At 34.7% G+C, this 17,213-nt stretch overlaps 4 protein-coding genes across 7 annotated transcripts in view; 3 read left to right on the top strand and 1 right to left on the bottom strand.

Annotated features, from left to right (window-relative positions):
- The first annotated feature begins 228 nt into the window (after positions 1-228).
- LOC123680737 (UDP-glycosyltransferase UGT5-like) lies at positions 229-4,167 on the top strand. The gene is made up of 4 exons (XM_045618785.1): positions 229-645; positions 2,450-3,244; positions 3,378-3,597; positions 3,656-4,167. Exons 1-4 carry the CDS (start codon positions 408-410, stop codon positions 3,933-3,935), a joined length of 1,533 nt encoding a protein of 510 aa, XP_045474741.1. The 5' UTR covers positions 229-407; the 3' UTR covers positions 3,936-4,167.
- A 1,251-nt stretch (positions 4,168-5,418) lies between these two features.
- Positions 5,419-11,245, top strand: LOC123680740 (UDP-glycosyltransferase UGT5-like). Of its 2 annotated transcripts, none has more exons than XM_045618788.1 (4): positions 5,419-5,886; positions 9,476-10,276; positions 10,407-10,626; positions 10,765-11,245. In XM_045618788.1, exons 1-4 carry the CDS (start codon positions 5,649-5,651, stop codon positions 11,036-11,038), a joined length of 1,533 nt encoding a protein of 510 aa, XP_045474744.1. In that variant the 5' UTR covers positions 5,419-5,648; the 3' UTR covers positions 11,039-11,245. The 2 variants fall into 2 exon arrangements, with proteins under 2 accessions (XP_045474744.1, XP_045474743.1); XM_045618787.1 differs by lacking the exon at positions 5,419-5,886 and adding an exon at positions 8,947-9,387.
- A 646-nt stretch (positions 11,246-11,891) lies between these two features.
- LOC123680731 (UDP-glucosyltransferase 2-like) lies at positions 11,892-15,844 on the top strand. Its single transcript, XM_045618776.1, has 4 exons — positions 11,892-12,292; positions 14,198-14,995; positions 15,059-15,278; positions 15,547-15,844. The coding sequence occupies exons 1-4, from the start codon at positions 12,055-12,057 to the stop codon at positions 15,815-15,817; spliced, it is 1,527 nt and encodes a 508-aa protein (XP_045474732.1). The 5' UTR covers positions 11,892-12,054; the 3' UTR covers positions 15,818-15,844.
- A 108-nt stretch (positions 15,845-15,952) lies between these two features.
- Positions 15,953-17,213, bottom strand: part of LOC123680728 (protocadherin-like wing polarity protein stan) — a 30,250-nt gene continuing 28,989 nt past the window's right edge. For all 3 annotated transcript variants that reach the window (XM_045618774.1, XM_045618772.1, XM_045618773.1), the window contains one exon: positions 15,953-17,175. Coding sequence is in view for 2 of the 3 variants with exons in the window: in XM_045618772.1 (XP_045474728.1) it covers positions 17,139-17,175 (37 nt within the window). In the remaining variant the exon portion in view is untranslated. The remainder of the gene's footprint in view (positions 17,176-17,213) is intronic.

The following is a 17,213-nucleotide window of genomic DNA, read 5'->3' as shown; positions in this document are numbered from 1 at the left end:
TTTTCAGTTGACACTTTCCATGAGAAAAGGATTTCAGAAGTTTTTTCGCCTTCAAAACAATTCACCAGCTGAATTTGTATCCCCTTACTAAATAACTACAACGACGCCTATGCTTCCATAACATATCTATTCATAACTACTATTTACTAGTCACTACTTCACATGTTTTCACAAATCGTCGATGTGTAGCGGACTGAAGGTTACGGCCGAAAACACTATTCATCTCTACAATCTGCCGACTAATCGTCACAAGCACTCTACTCGATTTCGTTCGAGCTGAATCATATCCCTAACCGTTATCTCAAAAATTTTCGCTTTGCAACGATACAACCTGAACACCTAGTATTCCTATAAATAAACTTATTCAATCGATACAAGCTCAGTATCTCTAAAACTTCGAAATCAAGATGAAGATCATCGGTTTTCTCGGTATTTGCCTGGTCCTTCTGACCGGGATTGAGTGCGCCAAAATACTGGGTGTTTTTCATGTGCCCGGCAAAAGTCACTACATGGCCGGTAGTACCATGATGAAGATTCTCGCTGAAAAGGGGCATGATGTTACAGTGGTGGCGGCTTTCAAGGAGAAAAATCCGCCTAAGAACTACCGGCAGATATATTTAGATGGGTTGTTCGAAGAGGCTCAACGTGAGTTTATATATTTACTGTTCAATCTCAATTTTCTACACTGTATACGAAAAAAGATGTGATATTTCCTGATAACATGCGAATTAATCTATTATTTTCGATAATAAACTATGGGAAATGGAAAAAAATTGGTCCATGCTCAACGTGTTGAAATCTCATATCCGAAATAGTTGAAAGTCATATAAAGGGTGTTTTTTTAGAGCTATAGATCTTTAAATTTCAATAAAACAACGATGGATTATTCGATTGACATGAATTTTATTTATCCGCAAGATAATCTTGTGGCATTACATTTTAAATATGATTTCTGGCATATGACCGCCACGGCTGGCTCGGATGTAGTCCAATCTGGACGTCCAATTTTCGATGACTTTTTCCAACATTTGTGGCCTTATATCGGCAATAACACGGCGAATGTTGTCTTCCAAATGGTCGAGGGTTTGTGGCTTATCCGCATAGACCAATGACTTTACATAGCCCCACAGAAAGTAGTCTAGCGGTGTTGAATCACAAGATCTTGGAGGCCAATTCACAGGTCCAAAACGTGGAATTAGGCGGTCACCAAACGTGTCTTTCAATAAATCGATTGTGGCACGAGCTGTGTGACATGTTGCGCCTTCTTTTTGGAACCACAGCTCCTGGAGATCATGGTTGTTCAATTCAGGAATGAAAAAGTTAGTAATCATGGCTCTATACTGATCACCATTGACTGTAACGTTCTGGCCATCATCGTTTTTGAAGCTGTAAGGACCAATGATTCCACCAGTCAGTTTTTCGGGATGTAACGGTGTTTCGACATACACTTGAGGATTAGCTTCACTCCAAATGCGGATGTTTTGTTTGTTGACGTAGCCATTCAACCAGAAAGACGCTTCATCGCTAAACAAAATAAAATGGACGTAGTGCGCGATACGTATTCCGCACAGAACCATTATTTTCGAAATAAAATTGCAATATTTGCAAGCGTTGTTCAGGCGTGAGTCTATTCATGATGAATTGCCAAACCAAACTGAGAATAAATCACTTGACAGCTGTTAAATCGGTCGCCATCTTGAACAGTAATGCCAACTTAAAGTTATATACCTCGAAAAAATAAACACCCGTTAGAAGAGCTATTTGCAAGAAATTTCACTCAAAAATGAATTGCTACGGGATTGATCTTCCCAATTCATTCATCCTTGAAGCAAAAGACGGAATTAAATAATAAATCAATTCTTCGAAAAATCAATAAAACATAATAAAGGAATTAACAACATTTATCGCTATACTGCCGCTGAATAAATATTTCTACCGCAAAGTTTTAGAACATATTATGTATTCTCCAAATGTATTTCAATGACTTTCTGTAAGCAGTGCAGATTGTTCTCCATTTGACTCGATATATTTCCTCTATCCAAACTTTATACCCAATCATGCAAGTTAATTGACAATAATTTCATTTTAAATGCGAGAATTATTGCAAGCTAACTTGTCAAAGTAATTAACTTAAATATCATATCACAATAATTGCAATTTGATTTATTCAAAAGCCACCTTGAACAACATGACTTATCATAAATCATAATTGGTTTCATAGAAAACATGAATACCAATATCAACCACCCCTGTAGCTAGAGAAACTTTACCAATGAAAATATTTAAAAAGAAGCTGAACCGTATAACACTCTGCTGAAGTTTTAATTTCCCTCAGGCTCCTTCTGTATAAATTCCACCTATAAAAACAAGGTATAATTTCACTTTAAAACTTCCGCAGTTATTCCCCTCTTACTTTTATTATATGATAATGAATTGAATTCTCTTTTAGGTTACACTGTGAATTACTTCGAGATGAATTCTTACTCAGTTCTACTACCAATAGTATTCCACTTCATAAGCAACAGCTTCCAAGATATGGCTTTCAATCACACCAACTTCAAAGAGTTCATGAAGACGAACGAAAAATTTGACGCTGTCATCGTAGAAGAGTTTGCATCTGAAGCTATGAAATACGTTGCACGTCATTTCAACGCACCTCTCATTGTATACAACCCCATGGATGCTAACGAATGGACCAACCGTTACCAGGGAAACCCAGAACCTATTTCATATGTCCCAACTTTGGCACACCTTACAAACCATATGACATTCTTGGAACGAGTGGAAAACACGATATTCTACATTTACTCCAACTTGTTCTTCAACTTGGTATCCCTACCTGCTCAGAACAGAATGTTACATAATTACTACCCAGATGCTCCACATATATCAGACATAGCCTACAACGTTTCCTTGGTTCTGCTGAATTCAGATCCAAGCGTGCATGATCCTCTTCCCAAAGTGCCAAGCATGAAAGACATTGGTGGTTTCCACATAAGAAAGCCCAAACCTTTGCCTGAATATCTGCAAAAAATCTTGGACAACGCAAAACATGGAGTTATTTATTTCAGTTTGGGTTCCAATGTGAAGAGCAAAGATATGCCCAAAAAAACGAGAGATTTCATACTCAGGAAGTTTTCCAAACTCAAAGAGACCATCATCTGGAAATTTGAAGATACTGATCTGCCTGGCAAGCCTGACAATGTCATCATCAGTAACTGGCTACCACAAAATGACATTTTCGGTGAGTTGAACGAACCTCATTTCATTTTAATTGGAGGCAAGAGTTTGGTCTTCTTACTACTTTACAATATCATCATCAAATTTTCAGAGTCTTACTTTGTACATCTACTCCATTCACTTCTATATCTTTTTAGCTCACAAGAACGTAAAGTTGTTCATCTCACATGGAGGTCTCTTCAGTACAATGGAGGCTGTTTACCACGGCTTACCTGTTATGGCCTTATCCATATTCGCTGAGCAAGAACTTAACGGAAAAAGAGCTGAAGCAAATGGATTCGCCAGACACCTTCCCTTCAAACAAATAACTGAAGATAGTTTCGGTGAAATACTAGATGAATTGCTGGAGAATCCAAAGTGAGTTTCATTTAACAAATTCAATTTTAGTGAGTTTACATCTGTGAATTCCACATAGGTACCGAGAGAATGCTAAGACGAGATCAAGAATCATGAAGGACAAGCCTATGGAACCAGCTGATGCAGTAAATTATTGGGTGGAGTATGTAGTGAGGAACAAGGGTGCCCAACACCTAAGGGTGGCAGCTTTAGACTTGGAATGGTACCAATATATGCTGATAGATGTCGTTCTCTTCATTTTAGCAATAACTGCCTCAGCAGTTTTTGGCTTAAGGTTTTTAATCAAACTCTACTCTAAGAAGAAGCAAACTTCCAAGTCGAAAGAGAAGAAGAATTGAAGTTGCAACTAAAATATGATCAGCATGCTGAATCATGCACTTCTAAAAAATCAAAGTCTTTCAACATACATTTATATGTATATTGTTTCATGAAGTATTTATTTGAGATACGAGTATTGTCTACAATAGATAACAATTATTCACTTGTGATCATTTATTTCGATTAGCAATTAAGGGTATCATTGATACGAAATATTTTTATGAAAAAAATATTACATAATAGTACAATCTATGAAGTGCATTTGTTTCATTCCCTCCATTACCCAATCTTTGATCTATGTCTTGGGCAAAACGTTCAAAAATTTTTAGTTCAGAAGTGATAACTGTTAGAGATACCATAATCTGGATAAGTGGTAAAGATTCATAATGTCCAAACATTGAAATTGAAAGAAATTTATGATAATTATAAGGTTAAAAATTGAAAATCATAACTTCAATGCAAGGGAGAGAAGTATTGAAATGAAATTCATATTTATAGAAACAAACTAAAGAAGAACAACTTTAGGAACAATAGGAATTCATATCAAAAAATTCATCTTAGCTTTCAATCACAGCAATCACTTTTTTATTAGAGCCAAATTTCTTTCATTTTTGCGTGATCAGATCTGGATAATAAGCAGGGTGGCAAGCAATTGGAAGCGCAATTCGACGAATCCATCCATGGTTTTCATCGGTTTGTGACAAGGAGCATGGTCTTGGTGAAAGAGAATTTTTTCTTTTGCTTTTGGGGATGTTTCTTCTCAATTTCTGGACTCAATCGATCAAATACTGTTATGTAATATTCTCTGTTGTTGGTTTTACCTTTTTCAAGGAAGCCAGTGAGCAATATACCATACAAGTGTCAAAATACGGATGTAATGATGAATCGATGTCACATATCGATGCTTATGTTTTTGGTCAGTGGACAGCAAGCGCAGCACCCATTGTCCTGGACCTTGGTGCACTGTACCTCTTGCGCTGAGTCAATCGGATACTCCAGGTAGAAGTTTTTTCAAACTGATCAGATTATCAAATCGATATGTATTGGTCCTTTTGAAAAACATGTCTGTTGTTTATTTTAAGTGTTGTATAGTGTGCTGAATCTAATTTTGGTATTATAAATTTAAGCACTTTGCGAATAAATGTTTTATTCCCTAACTCTAATACAACAAGACAGCTTCTCATTCTCTTATATCGCTATTATTAATTTGAAAAATCAAAAGCATGTTAAAATGTCACAAATCATAGAGTTTTCTAAATATAAAGGATATTCACATTCCATCTGTCTTATCCAATATGATAACATTGTCTAGTAATAATAATAAATGAATAAACAAAATAAAAATAAATAAATAATATTTCCAAACCAAGAAAAAATTCGATGTAATGCTCACAAGTCTCATGGTACACGGCTTATACCAATTTCAAGCGACGCCTATGAAGTAACAGCACATTATTAATCAATTAACATCTAATAACACATCATCTGAAGGACATTGAATTGTTTTGGTAGGTGTTAGAGGTTCAAATATCAACTTCTTTTGTACTTGGAAGGAATTTTTGCACTTTGTCCCCACATTTGAATTAAGTAGAATGACTTGTCTATTCATGCGAGATAAGAATTATAAAATCATGTTTTGTATATTTTAGTATATCTAATCGACCTAACCTCAAAACTGAGATGTTAAGCGTTTGACTCAACGTGAGATATTCAGTCTGATCTTGGTGTTCGAAATGAAGATTGGTGGTCAACTCGGTGTGCTACTTTTGTTTTTGACATGGGTTGAAAGCGCGAAAATTTTGGGTGTTTTTCACATGCCCTCACCTAGTCACTACATGTCTTGTAGTACTCTGATGAAAATTCTAGCTGAAAAAGGACATGATGTTACGGTGGTGGCAGCTTTCAAGGAGAAAGATCCTCCGAAGAACTACAAACAAATTTATCTTCCAGGGCTTCAAGAAAAACTAAAAGGTAGGTTGGTATATAATTTTATTGTAATGAGATCGACTTTTGGAAAAATCGACGAAAAATTGTATTAATCGTTTATCGAAATTAAGTGACTGTTATTAAATAAATACACTTTATTGATAATAATTAAGACAGTACAGTATATAGAATATAGGACAAGTCAAATACAAATGACTCAAAGAAAAGCAATAAAATAGAAAGAAAAAAAAAGCAAATAATTAGTGATTACATTATATTTCTTTTATTTAATTACCAAAATAACAATTGTTTCGCTACACAGCAGCTTCTTCAAATTTTACATTTTCTCATTTTGAATAACTGTAAAATGTGAAGAAGAAGTATCTTCTTCTACACAGTAGTTCAGCAAAACAATTGTTATTTATAGAATAACTGTCATTCAATTTTGATTCAAATGAATTTCCATCAAGTAGAGACCGAGTTAATCCAATCCCTAAAAAAATGATAAAATGAATTGGAATTTCATCACATTCCTTGTGTAACAATTAGTTAATCTCTTGCAATGTTTTGTTGCTACTTTTCAATTGGCCTATATTAATAATATTTGAATAAAAAGCTTTATTCATACATGTTTGATAATGGTCCATTAACATTATTGACATATAGTGCGTTACGTTTGGAACGAATATAGAATTCGACAAAAAAAAAATTTAACACAAGGTATACTTACGCAAACTTGAAATAATGCATATGAGATTTCACTGAATTTCAAAAATTGTCATGTCATTCATCAGATATTTAAAAGCATTTTTTATCGGATTCACAAGTTAATCTGCGAATATTCGTTATCAGTTCATTTCAAGTGTTCTTGCAATTCAAATATTTTTATTATATTGTTGACTTGACCACAATGAATTGCCAAAAATTTTATTACCTACGCCTCGTCAGAAAATATCCATAAATAATAAAAATGACTTCATTTATATTAATAGTTACACACATAAATTCACGTATAAATTCAAAATTCAATTAGAACTATAGCTGAAGCTGAATTTCAATATACGCGCTTTAGTTATTTAGTACACATTCGCTTTGTTTGTTTTGCTTACAGGGAATTTCGTATTAACATAATTAAATTCAAGAATGTTATTCTTGGGTTCTTATTGCTTCCGAGTCTACTGAAGCATTGTTAACACTTTTAGGTGGGAGTCGACTGTGCGTAAATTTCTGGTAATTTTATACACTGCGCAAAAAAAATAACGCACATTATGGAAATCTCAAATTTCAACTGAAGGTGTTCTCAATGATAATTATTTTCATCAGAATTATGCATGCATATGTTATCCACTTTCAACGTTTTTCTTCAATACAGATGTTTTTTCCCAGCAGGAATAAAAAAAGATGAGATTATCAGATTTTGAATGTATTGGCTCCATTCTGAAATCAATTGTTCTCGATCAATTCTAGTGATCAATAGTTTTTCTTTCGTTTGATTTTCTACACTCGATCGCTATGCAACGCGAAACACGCAATTTGACCCAAGAGGAATCTGCCCAAGCGGTAGTTTTGCGAGAAGAAGTGTGGACATATACAAGAATTGCGGAAAGGTTTGGAGTTTCCCATACAAGTGTGTCCAGAATGTTGCAGCGATTCAGGGAGACAGGTATGAATGTCCGAAGACTAGGACAGGGTATACCACGGGTAACAACTGCCATTCAAGAACGTTACTTGAGAGTTTCTTCGTTGAGACTACGGTTTGCAACCGCTCGCCTCCTTCAAAATCAGCTTGAACAAACTCATGGGGTGCAAATTATCACTCAGACAATAAGAAATCGCCTCAGAGAATATGATTTAAGGCCTCGTGTCGCGGCAAGAGGCCCAGCTCTTACCCCAGCCCATCGAAGGGCGCGTTTGGATTTTGCGAGAGAGCATATCCATTGGGAAGAGGCTAATTGGGAAAGAGTTCTCTTCACAGATGATTCTATATTCTGCCTCTACCATTGTGATCGACGTTCCCTTGTATACAGAAGTCCACATGAAAGATATGCTCAGTGCAATTTCCTGAATACCACTGGTTTCGGGGGAGGATCGATTATGGAATGGGGTGGAATATCTTTGACTGCTCGCACAGACCTAGTGGTCGTGGATAATGGAGCTATGAATGCTGATAGGTATATAAGGAACATTCTTGAAGAACATGTAGTGCCATTTGCCCCATACAATGGTGAAAATTTCATTTTCATGGACGATAATGTCAGACCCCATCGTGCGCGCATCGTTCAGGAGTACCTTGAAGAGGTTGGAGTCTCGAGAGACTCCAGCTGTAGCTGGATGATTTTCTGAACTTCTCAGCCTTCTATTGAGGTTGTCCTAAACCTGCTCAATCGGATTGAGATCTGGACTTCTTGCTGAGAAGTTCAGAAAATCATCCAGCTACTCTTAATGACTTAGGAATCCAACTCAGAGAAATCTGGGAAGGATTAGATCAGAACATTTTAAGATCACTCATTTTGAGTATGAACCGTCGTTGCCGAGCTGTAATTAGCGCAAGGGGTGGAAATACCAAGTATAAAATCACTTATCAGCATTCCAGTATTTTGAAAATTGTTTATTTCTCTTCTTCCACATAATATTCGGTGAAATCCTGAATTTTTCTTCCATTTAATGTGTCTTGTTTCGTTCAAAACCTTCCCGAGAGAACATAAAAAATAAGTTATAAAGTCAATGTAGAGTTAAGTTTCATTAAAATTGAGATTTTCAGAATGTGCGTTAATTTTTTTGGCAGTGTATATCACCTCCGAATTCGATGGAAATCAGTATGGATGTTCATTTAAATGAAATCCTTATGCTTCTAACTATAAAACGCCGAAGGCTAATTCGAGCATCTTCAGCATACTTCAACACCGTATACCTATAAATAAAATTGAAAAAAATAACTCTCAAACCTGATCACGAAAAAATAGTACCTATTTCATATTCACTTTCCAATATATGATTATATGAAAATCTCATATTACGAAATTTCAAATAATAAAACCATCGATAGAAATATAGATGAGACAATAAATTTATAGTATTTCATCGTAATAACAATATTTCCAATATCAAATGGTAAGGCTATTTTCAACATCGGAACCAATAACCAACAACGATAAAAAGATAACTCACTGAGTCTACACATTTACCACATGATAAGATTACTCCTTGTGTTCTTTCAAATCCGTCGATAATTCCAGTTATTTTCAATAGATTCGAGTGAAAATAAAACGAAATAAGAATTTCTTTACGTGGGCGAGGGAACTTTGAAAATGAGATTAAAGGTTAGCTTCATGTTTCTTTTTACCGTATTGCATACTCTGGAAGGTTTCAAGATACTTGGTGTGTTCCATATGCCTGCTAAAAGTCATTATATGTCTTATAATACTCTGATGAAGATACTCGCTGAAAAAGGGCATGAAGTCACCATTTTAGCTAGTTTCAAGGATGAGAACTCTCCGAAAAATTACAAGCAGATTGTAATGGAAGGATTGTATGAAAAATATGAGGGTATTTACTCAAATTCAGTCAATACTCATATATTTTAGGGATGAACTGTCATAGTGCACTAGTAACTAACGCCATCTTCTTTTCACAGATAATTCAATCAACTGGTTCGAATTTACACCTCTTACCTGGATTATGCCTATATTCTTCAACTTCATGACAACAAATCTTATAGAAAATACCTTCAACCACACAGTATTCAAGGAATTCATGAAGACTGAGGAGAAATTCGATGCTGTCATCATTGAAGAATTCCAAGCAACAGCCATGAAATACGTTGCCCATCATTTCAACGCACAGCTGATTGTTTACAGCGCTCTGGATGCAAATGATTGGACTAACCCCTTCCAAGGAAACCCAGATACTCCATCTTACCATCCCAGTCTCTATCTGTCACATCTCACTAATCATATGTCATTTTTTGAGAGAGTGGAAAATACGATATTTTACGTTTACGCTAAGATCTTGTCCAATTTGATCAATTTCCCTGCTCAGAATAGATTGGTGCACAAGTATTACCCAAATGCGCCAGATCTGGCAGATATAGCTTACAACGTTTCTTTGGTTCTGTTGAATTCTGATCCAAGTGTGCATGAGCCTATACCTAAAGTACCAAGTATGAAAGACATCGGTGGTTTCCATATAAGAAAGCCTAAACCTTTGCCTAACGACCTACAAACTGTATTAGACAACGCAAAGCATGGCGTTGTCTACTTCAGCTTGGGTTCTAATGTAAAGAGCAAAGATATGCCTAAAGAAAAGAGAGATTTCATACTCAGGAAGTTCTCAAAACTCAAAGAGACTGTTATCTGGAAATTTGAAGATCCTGACCTACCTGGCAAGCCGGACAACGTCATAATCAGTAAATGGCTGCCTCAGAATGATATTTTCGGTGAGTTTAACAGACCTCATTCCATTATGATTGGATATATGAGTTTGGCCTTTTCATTACTGAATATTATCTACTATTGTTCCCTGCCTTTCTTTGTAAATCTACTTCTTATTCATCAAAATCCTTTCAGCCCATAAAAACGTGAAGTTGTTCATCACACATGGTGGCCTCTTCAGCACAATGGAGGCAGTTTACCACGGCCTACCTGTTTTGGCCTTATCAGTGTTTGCTGAGCAAAAGCTGAATGGAAAAAGAGCTGAAACTAATGGGTTCGGTAGACATATTCCCTTCAAAGAACTCACAGAAGACAATTTCAGTGAAACCTTGGACGACTTGCTGAAAAATCCAAAGTAAGTTTATAATTTAATAAATCACACTTGATATTTCTGGCAGAAATATAACAGCTTATCTGTAATGACTTCATCAGCCAATTGTTTTTTTTTTTTTACTATCGTCATAATTCATTTATTCTATCAATTTTTTCGCAGATATAAGGAGAATGCCAAAATGAGGTCTCAAATTATGAGAGACAAACCTATAGAGCCTGCGGAAGCTGTAAATTATTGGGTGGAGTATGTGATAAGACACAGGGGTGCTCCACATCTTAGGGTGGCAGCTTTAGATCTAGAATGGTACCAATATCTGCTGATAGATGTCGTACTATTCATTTTAGCCGTAGTTGTAGCAGCAGTTCTCTTATTGAGATTTTTAGTAAAACTGATATTCAAGAAGAAACCAACTTCCAAGAAGAAGAAGAATTAATATTATTCTCGCTCAGCTAAAAGTAATATCAAGATAACAAAGAACATGAACAAATAAGTTGTTCCAGAAGAAAAAAGTACTTACAAATAGGTACTACTTTCTATATTGAATAATGTGATATTTTGTCAAAATCTGTATGCTAACATTTTACTAAGAATTTTCTTATACAACATGAAATTAAGTAAAATAAATAAGTATTTTTTTGTATTATTTGTTATTTCCTATATTGAACTAATCTAATGAAATCTGGGACAAAGAATTGTTTTCGATTCGAGAATCCAAGCCTTTTTTCCTGAAAAAATATAATAATTGAGTTGTCAAAACTTTAATAATTGATAAATAATAAAGAAACCACATTAGATAACACGTAGTATTAGAATTAAAAAATTTTCCGGGTGTCCCCTGTAGCCAGGGTTCACACGTGATATTATCGTATCCGAAATGTTCAGGGCCGGCGTTAGGAGTGAAACAGTGAAGCGACTGTTCTCTTTCATCGATCGTATGTGATCGATTGTGAATGTGAGAATCAGATATATTACTTACGCATTGTTCATCGGCGTCGAAGAAATCCAGGAATTAATTGTAGGTAAAAATGTCCGAAAAAAAAGAAATCCACTGGGAACGACTTTAGAAAGGACATTATTAGCAAAATCGCTACAGAAATCAAAAATGGCAAATTATCATCGAGGCAGGTGATGGTTTTTATTGGGGGGAGGGGGAGTTTATTGATACTTTTTCACCAGGGGCGCCGAAATATTCTTTGCTTCAGGCGCCAAAATTGCTCGCGCCGGCCCTGGAAATCATCGATCCTCAAGGTCAACATCCAACATCCCCAACATTCATTTATTTATATTGTTCTCTCCTGTCTCAGCAGTGTTCCATATTATTTATTTAAACTCCACATCGTGCTTCAAATCATATATCACTATATGGAGTAATATACAGATAAACTCAAGTTGATTACGAATTTCAATTTCAAATCAAAGAGCGTGTGAATATAGGATTTTCATCTCAAAATGAAACTTAAAGTGTTTTTATTGACTTTGGTGGGATTTTGTTTGAATGCCGATGGCGCGAAAATTCTTGGGATTTTCCACATGTGCGGTCCAAGTCATTATTTGGCTGGTAGCAGTTTGATGAAAATATTAGCTGCTAAAGGACATAATGTAACAATAATAGCAGCTTTCAGTGAGAAAAATCCACCTGAAAATTACAACCAAGTGGTTCTAACAGGGCAAGCCGAGAAACTAAAAGGTGAGAGATTAACGAAAAATATGAGTGAAATTCTAAACTAAATCTGTCTAGAAGGTTTCAATTTCTTTTTTGAATTTCTTTAAAATTCATATCATTGTAATATGACATCTCTGATAAGTGATATTCATATCAATTGGATAAATGAGATACTTTGTTGAATTTGAAGCCTACATATTATTGTTTATTCGTTTATTTAGTTAATTTCTTAGCTATTTTCTCGAAGTATGTAATTTTAAGAACACAGTACTTTTTTCGGATAATATAAACAATAATATTGTATGGTGAAATTTGATTTCAGCGTTGTTTCTGAATATACTTATTGTTTAAAGATTTAAACTGTCATTTGATAGGCAACGTTTTGGGCAGTGCCCTTTTTCAAGCCTGTAAAATATATAAAAACATACTTAATACACATCACAAGGGAACTAACAACAATCGAACAAGTATATAATAAAGGTGAATTTTTATCAAATGACAGTTTAAATCTTTAAACAATAAATATATTCAGAAACAATCCTGAAATGAAATTTCACCATACAATAAAAAGTGAACAGGGTAAATTAATAAATAAATGAACAATAATGACCTATAATTAAAAAAATAATATATTCAAAAATAGAAGGTTTTCCAATAGAAAATCATCAATACAATATTTATTTATAAATGAATATTTTCACTTAAATTGATAGAAAATTATGTATAGCGGCAATATATACTAACTGACAAAGAAACTGCAACACCCTGCAGGATCTGTTTAAGTTTTAAATTTTGGTAAAACATAGATAGCATAGCAAAGAGTAAATGATTGGAATTTTGAAAGAAAAAGGGTTTACAATTTTTCTTAAAAAATTTTTAATACTGTGTTCAAGGGCGGATATAGCTCTTTTTCATGAGGGGGGGTAGCAACTGATTTTATTCGTAAGCACGTTCGAATCTAAATAAAATCTAAAAAAATGTTCTCTACAACTTGCTGATGCCGAACATTTATACGGATTATACGATAAGATTCGGCAAGTGTGTGCAATTATCGACGAATATTCATTTATTCTCCTTCATCTGGATGTAATAAACAAAAACAAACGATTCAGAGCAATCCGAGAGGTCTTCGGTGAAACCAGAACGTCCTAATAGAAGCATTTTTGCAACAAAATACAGATTACGTATTAACTTGGTCCGTTTTCTGGCTGATCGAGCGATATTTCGAAAACTACAATAGCTATAGGCTTCCCGTTTTTTCAGTTTAATTTGTGCTGAAAGGTTTTTGCTTATAACGTATTTAGGAAGTTGTCATTGATTGTAATATTCAGGAAATTAGTAATTTGAAATTATTGCATGATATATATTTTATGTGCACCAAGTTCCGTAACTTTTTTTCAGGGTTTCGATATTCATGGGGGGGGGGTCCCGTTGCCGGCGATGCTCAACCATCAGAGGTAGCACAAGATGGGGTCAATAATGCTGCAGTCCAAAAAACCTTATCCGGCAGTAAACCGTTCGTAAACCACTCATCAGCCAAATATCGAATTGTCGCAAATCGGTATCTAATGGCCTTAAGTCTTAGACGTCGATCTTGAACTTCATTTGTGCCCTTTCGACGTCCGGTGCCTACTCTCCTTCGATTTTGAGTATTATCAAACCATGCTTGACAACATCTCAAGACTAGTTGGATTTCTATTCATACTGTTAGAGATTTCTCGAAATGTCAACCCCGCCTCCCGTAGACCAATAATTCGACTCTAGGCATTTTAACAACAACTAAACAAACCACTGGTTTGTTGTAAAATTCAAAAAACTTTCAAAAAACGACTACAATATTTAAGTAACAGAAATTGTTTACATTAATGAAACTTCACGATTTTTTTCTCAAAATTCAATCATTAATCCTTGCTCTATACCAATTTTCAGCCCTCCGACCGAATTTCTTCGAAACATTCCACTTCACCCTCACCAGGCCATTCAGCTTCAACAAAATGAGCATCTCCCTGATAGAAGACATGTTCAATCATACCGAATTCCGCAAGTTCATAAACATCAACCAAACCTTCGACGCCGTCATCATCGAGGAATTCCAATCTGAGGCTGTCAAGTACCTGGCGCATCATTTCAAAGCCCCTCTTATCATGTACAATTCTATGGACACCAACGAATGGACCAACCCATACCAGGCAAACCCAGACAATCCATCCTACATACCAAACTTTTTCCATGAGTTCTCTTGTCCTATGTCGTTCTTTGAACGAGTCCACAACACTCTGTATTACGTTTACAGCAATTTGATTCGGGTTTGGATCAATATCCCGATGCATAACAGACTGGTCCAGAAATACTTCCCTGGGGCACCCCATCTGGACGACATAATCTACAATGTTTCGTTGGTTCTCTTGAATTCGGATGATAGCGTTCATAGTCCAATTCCTAAAGTACCTAGTATGATCAACGTTGGAGGTTTCCACTTGAAAGAACCAATACCACTTCCCAAAGACCTCCAAAAGGTCTTAGATGATGCCAAAGAAGGCGTTATCTACTTCAGCCTGGGATCCTTTTTGAAAGCTTCGACGATGCCAAAAGATAAACTAGAGATCTTGCTCAGAGCGTTCTCAAAATTGAAAGAAACAGTTTTGTTCAAGTTCGAAGATGAAAATTTACCTGGGAAGCCTGAAAACGTCATCATCAGAAAATGGTTTCCACAGAGCGATATTTTGGGTAATTTTTCTTCTTGATAGAAAGTCGTAAAGTTCAAAGTTCAATATAAAATTTATTTTCCAGGCCATGGAAATGTTAAGCTGTTCATAACACATGGTGGTATTTTTGGTATTTTGGAAGCAGTATATCATGGTATACCAGTTCTGGCATTACCTGTTTTTGCTGAGCAATATATGAATTCGGTCAGAGCTGAAACCAATGGATATGGGAAGTTTATACCTTTCAAAAAACTCACTGAAGACAAATTGACAACTCATTTGAATGATGTACTGAGGAATACAAAGTGAGTATCTAGATACCGTACATTGAACTTTTTTATCGTATCATTAATTATTATGATCCTCCTAGGTTACTACTTTATTCGTCCTATTAAGGTTATTCATTTGTTTTTCCATTCTTTCTTTTAAATTTGTTGTTGTAAACAAGCTCGTATTATGGCATATTTTGGCCAATAAAAAATATACTTTTTTCCGAGTTTAGCAAAATACTCTGGTTGAATAGCTAAAATTCCCGTTATATTAATAGCTAAAACATCAACTTTTGTTACACAGATACAAGGAAAACGCAGTAAAAAGGTCTCATATCATGAGAGATAAACCAATACCACCTAAGGAAGCTGTTAATTTTTGGGTTGAATATGTGATCAGAAATAAGGGTGCTTCACACTTCAGGGTTGCAGCTTTAGATCTAGCATGGTACCAATATTTACTACTGGACGTGGTGATATTCTTATTAGGCTCAGTTGTTTTAGTTGTACTGGTTTTAAAAAATTTAATCAAATTTATACTCAAGAAAAAAATTGAGAAAGAAAAAAAAGAGTGAATGAAGACTATAAAGAATAATTTGTTATTGTTTAGCGTTAATTTTTTCTCCTTGTTTTCTGCAGTTTCAGATTGTATTAAGGTTAATTTCCTACATGTACAGGTTGAGTATGGTGGGGATTAAAAAAAAGCAGAGTAATATACTAGGTATATATTCCTTTACAGTTGTAAAATTGAGTACATAAAATGGAATGTTCGATTGCACAGTAGAAAAATCTGTAAAATAAATACTAAGGTCACAAAACCTACAGGAAGAGAAAGACCCAATTTTTAAAAAACTACCTAAACTCTGAGATCTCACGTGGCTAAATTACCTAATCATCCATACAAAAAACGAATATAAAGCTATTAGGCACACTTTTTCATACAAAATTCATGAAAAAATATTTCGTTTTGAGCAACCTAAAACTTTATACGGCTTAAAAAATAATTTAGTCTTTTCCTCTGATGGCTCAAGAACCTATCATTTTATAAATATAATATGCACTTATGGACTACAATAAAATACATTGAATGGCGTTATTCTAAGTGTAAACTTATGCAGTGTACAAATAAATTCGAGATTTTCGGATTGTTCCAATCAGTTGCAGTCTTCAATTTATATTTTGATTGTACGAAATCTTGTTTCTGAATAGGAGACTTTATGCAACACTGTTTGGCTGTACAATGCTGCACATCCTCCTCCCTATATGGACTTAATTTTGAGCCAATCGCAAAGTTTTGAGTTTCATTATATATAATATCAACATTAAACCGTAAAAATATATTTATCAGCCCTTTAATATGTCCACAACAAATATATCCAATCAAGGTCACAAAAAAATCAAAGAACATTAAAGAGCTAATAAATTTCACTACAGTTGTAATATTCAATTTACTTATATCTAATTGGGCACTGCAGGTATTCACGAATCCAAAAAGAGAGCATATTATTCAATTACTATGAAGGCTACATGTCTTATGAAAAAAAAAATTAAGTACCTAAAAATCACAGTAACCAGTGATTCACTGTATAAATAAAAATTAAATTAAAAACATGAAACAAAGGAAACGACAAATATAGAGAACAATCAGAGATACAACAAACAAATCCCAATGTTTCACTGTTCGAATACAAATAATGGAATGAGCATTTTCAATAAAAATATCACAAAAAAAAATAATATCATAAATAACAATCTATAGATATCGTTTCCACATTTTTTGAACGTATCTTAGTGTTTGCTCTTTCTTTGAAAGCACTATACACAATTGCTAAGCTGAGTATCGACAATAAATATCCTTAGAATTTGTACATTCATTGTTTACTTATAACTAGTCGTTCAAACCGAAGTTTCTTCGTTGTCATCTGCTTTTTTCCTAAGGAAAACAAATTTTTAGTCTTATATTAGGTAACT

The sequence above is a fragment of the Harmonia axyridis genome, chromosome 5 (genome assembly GCF_914767665.1).
Source record: "Harmonia axyridis chromosome 5, icHarAxyr1.1, whole genome shotgun sequence".
Taxonomy (NCBI): domain Eukaryota; kingdom Metazoa; phylum Arthropoda; class Insecta; order Coleoptera; family Coccinellidae; genus Harmonia; species Harmonia axyridis.
Note: the sequence above shows the minus strand (reverse complement) of the source record. Positions and strands in the feature narration are given on the sequence as shown.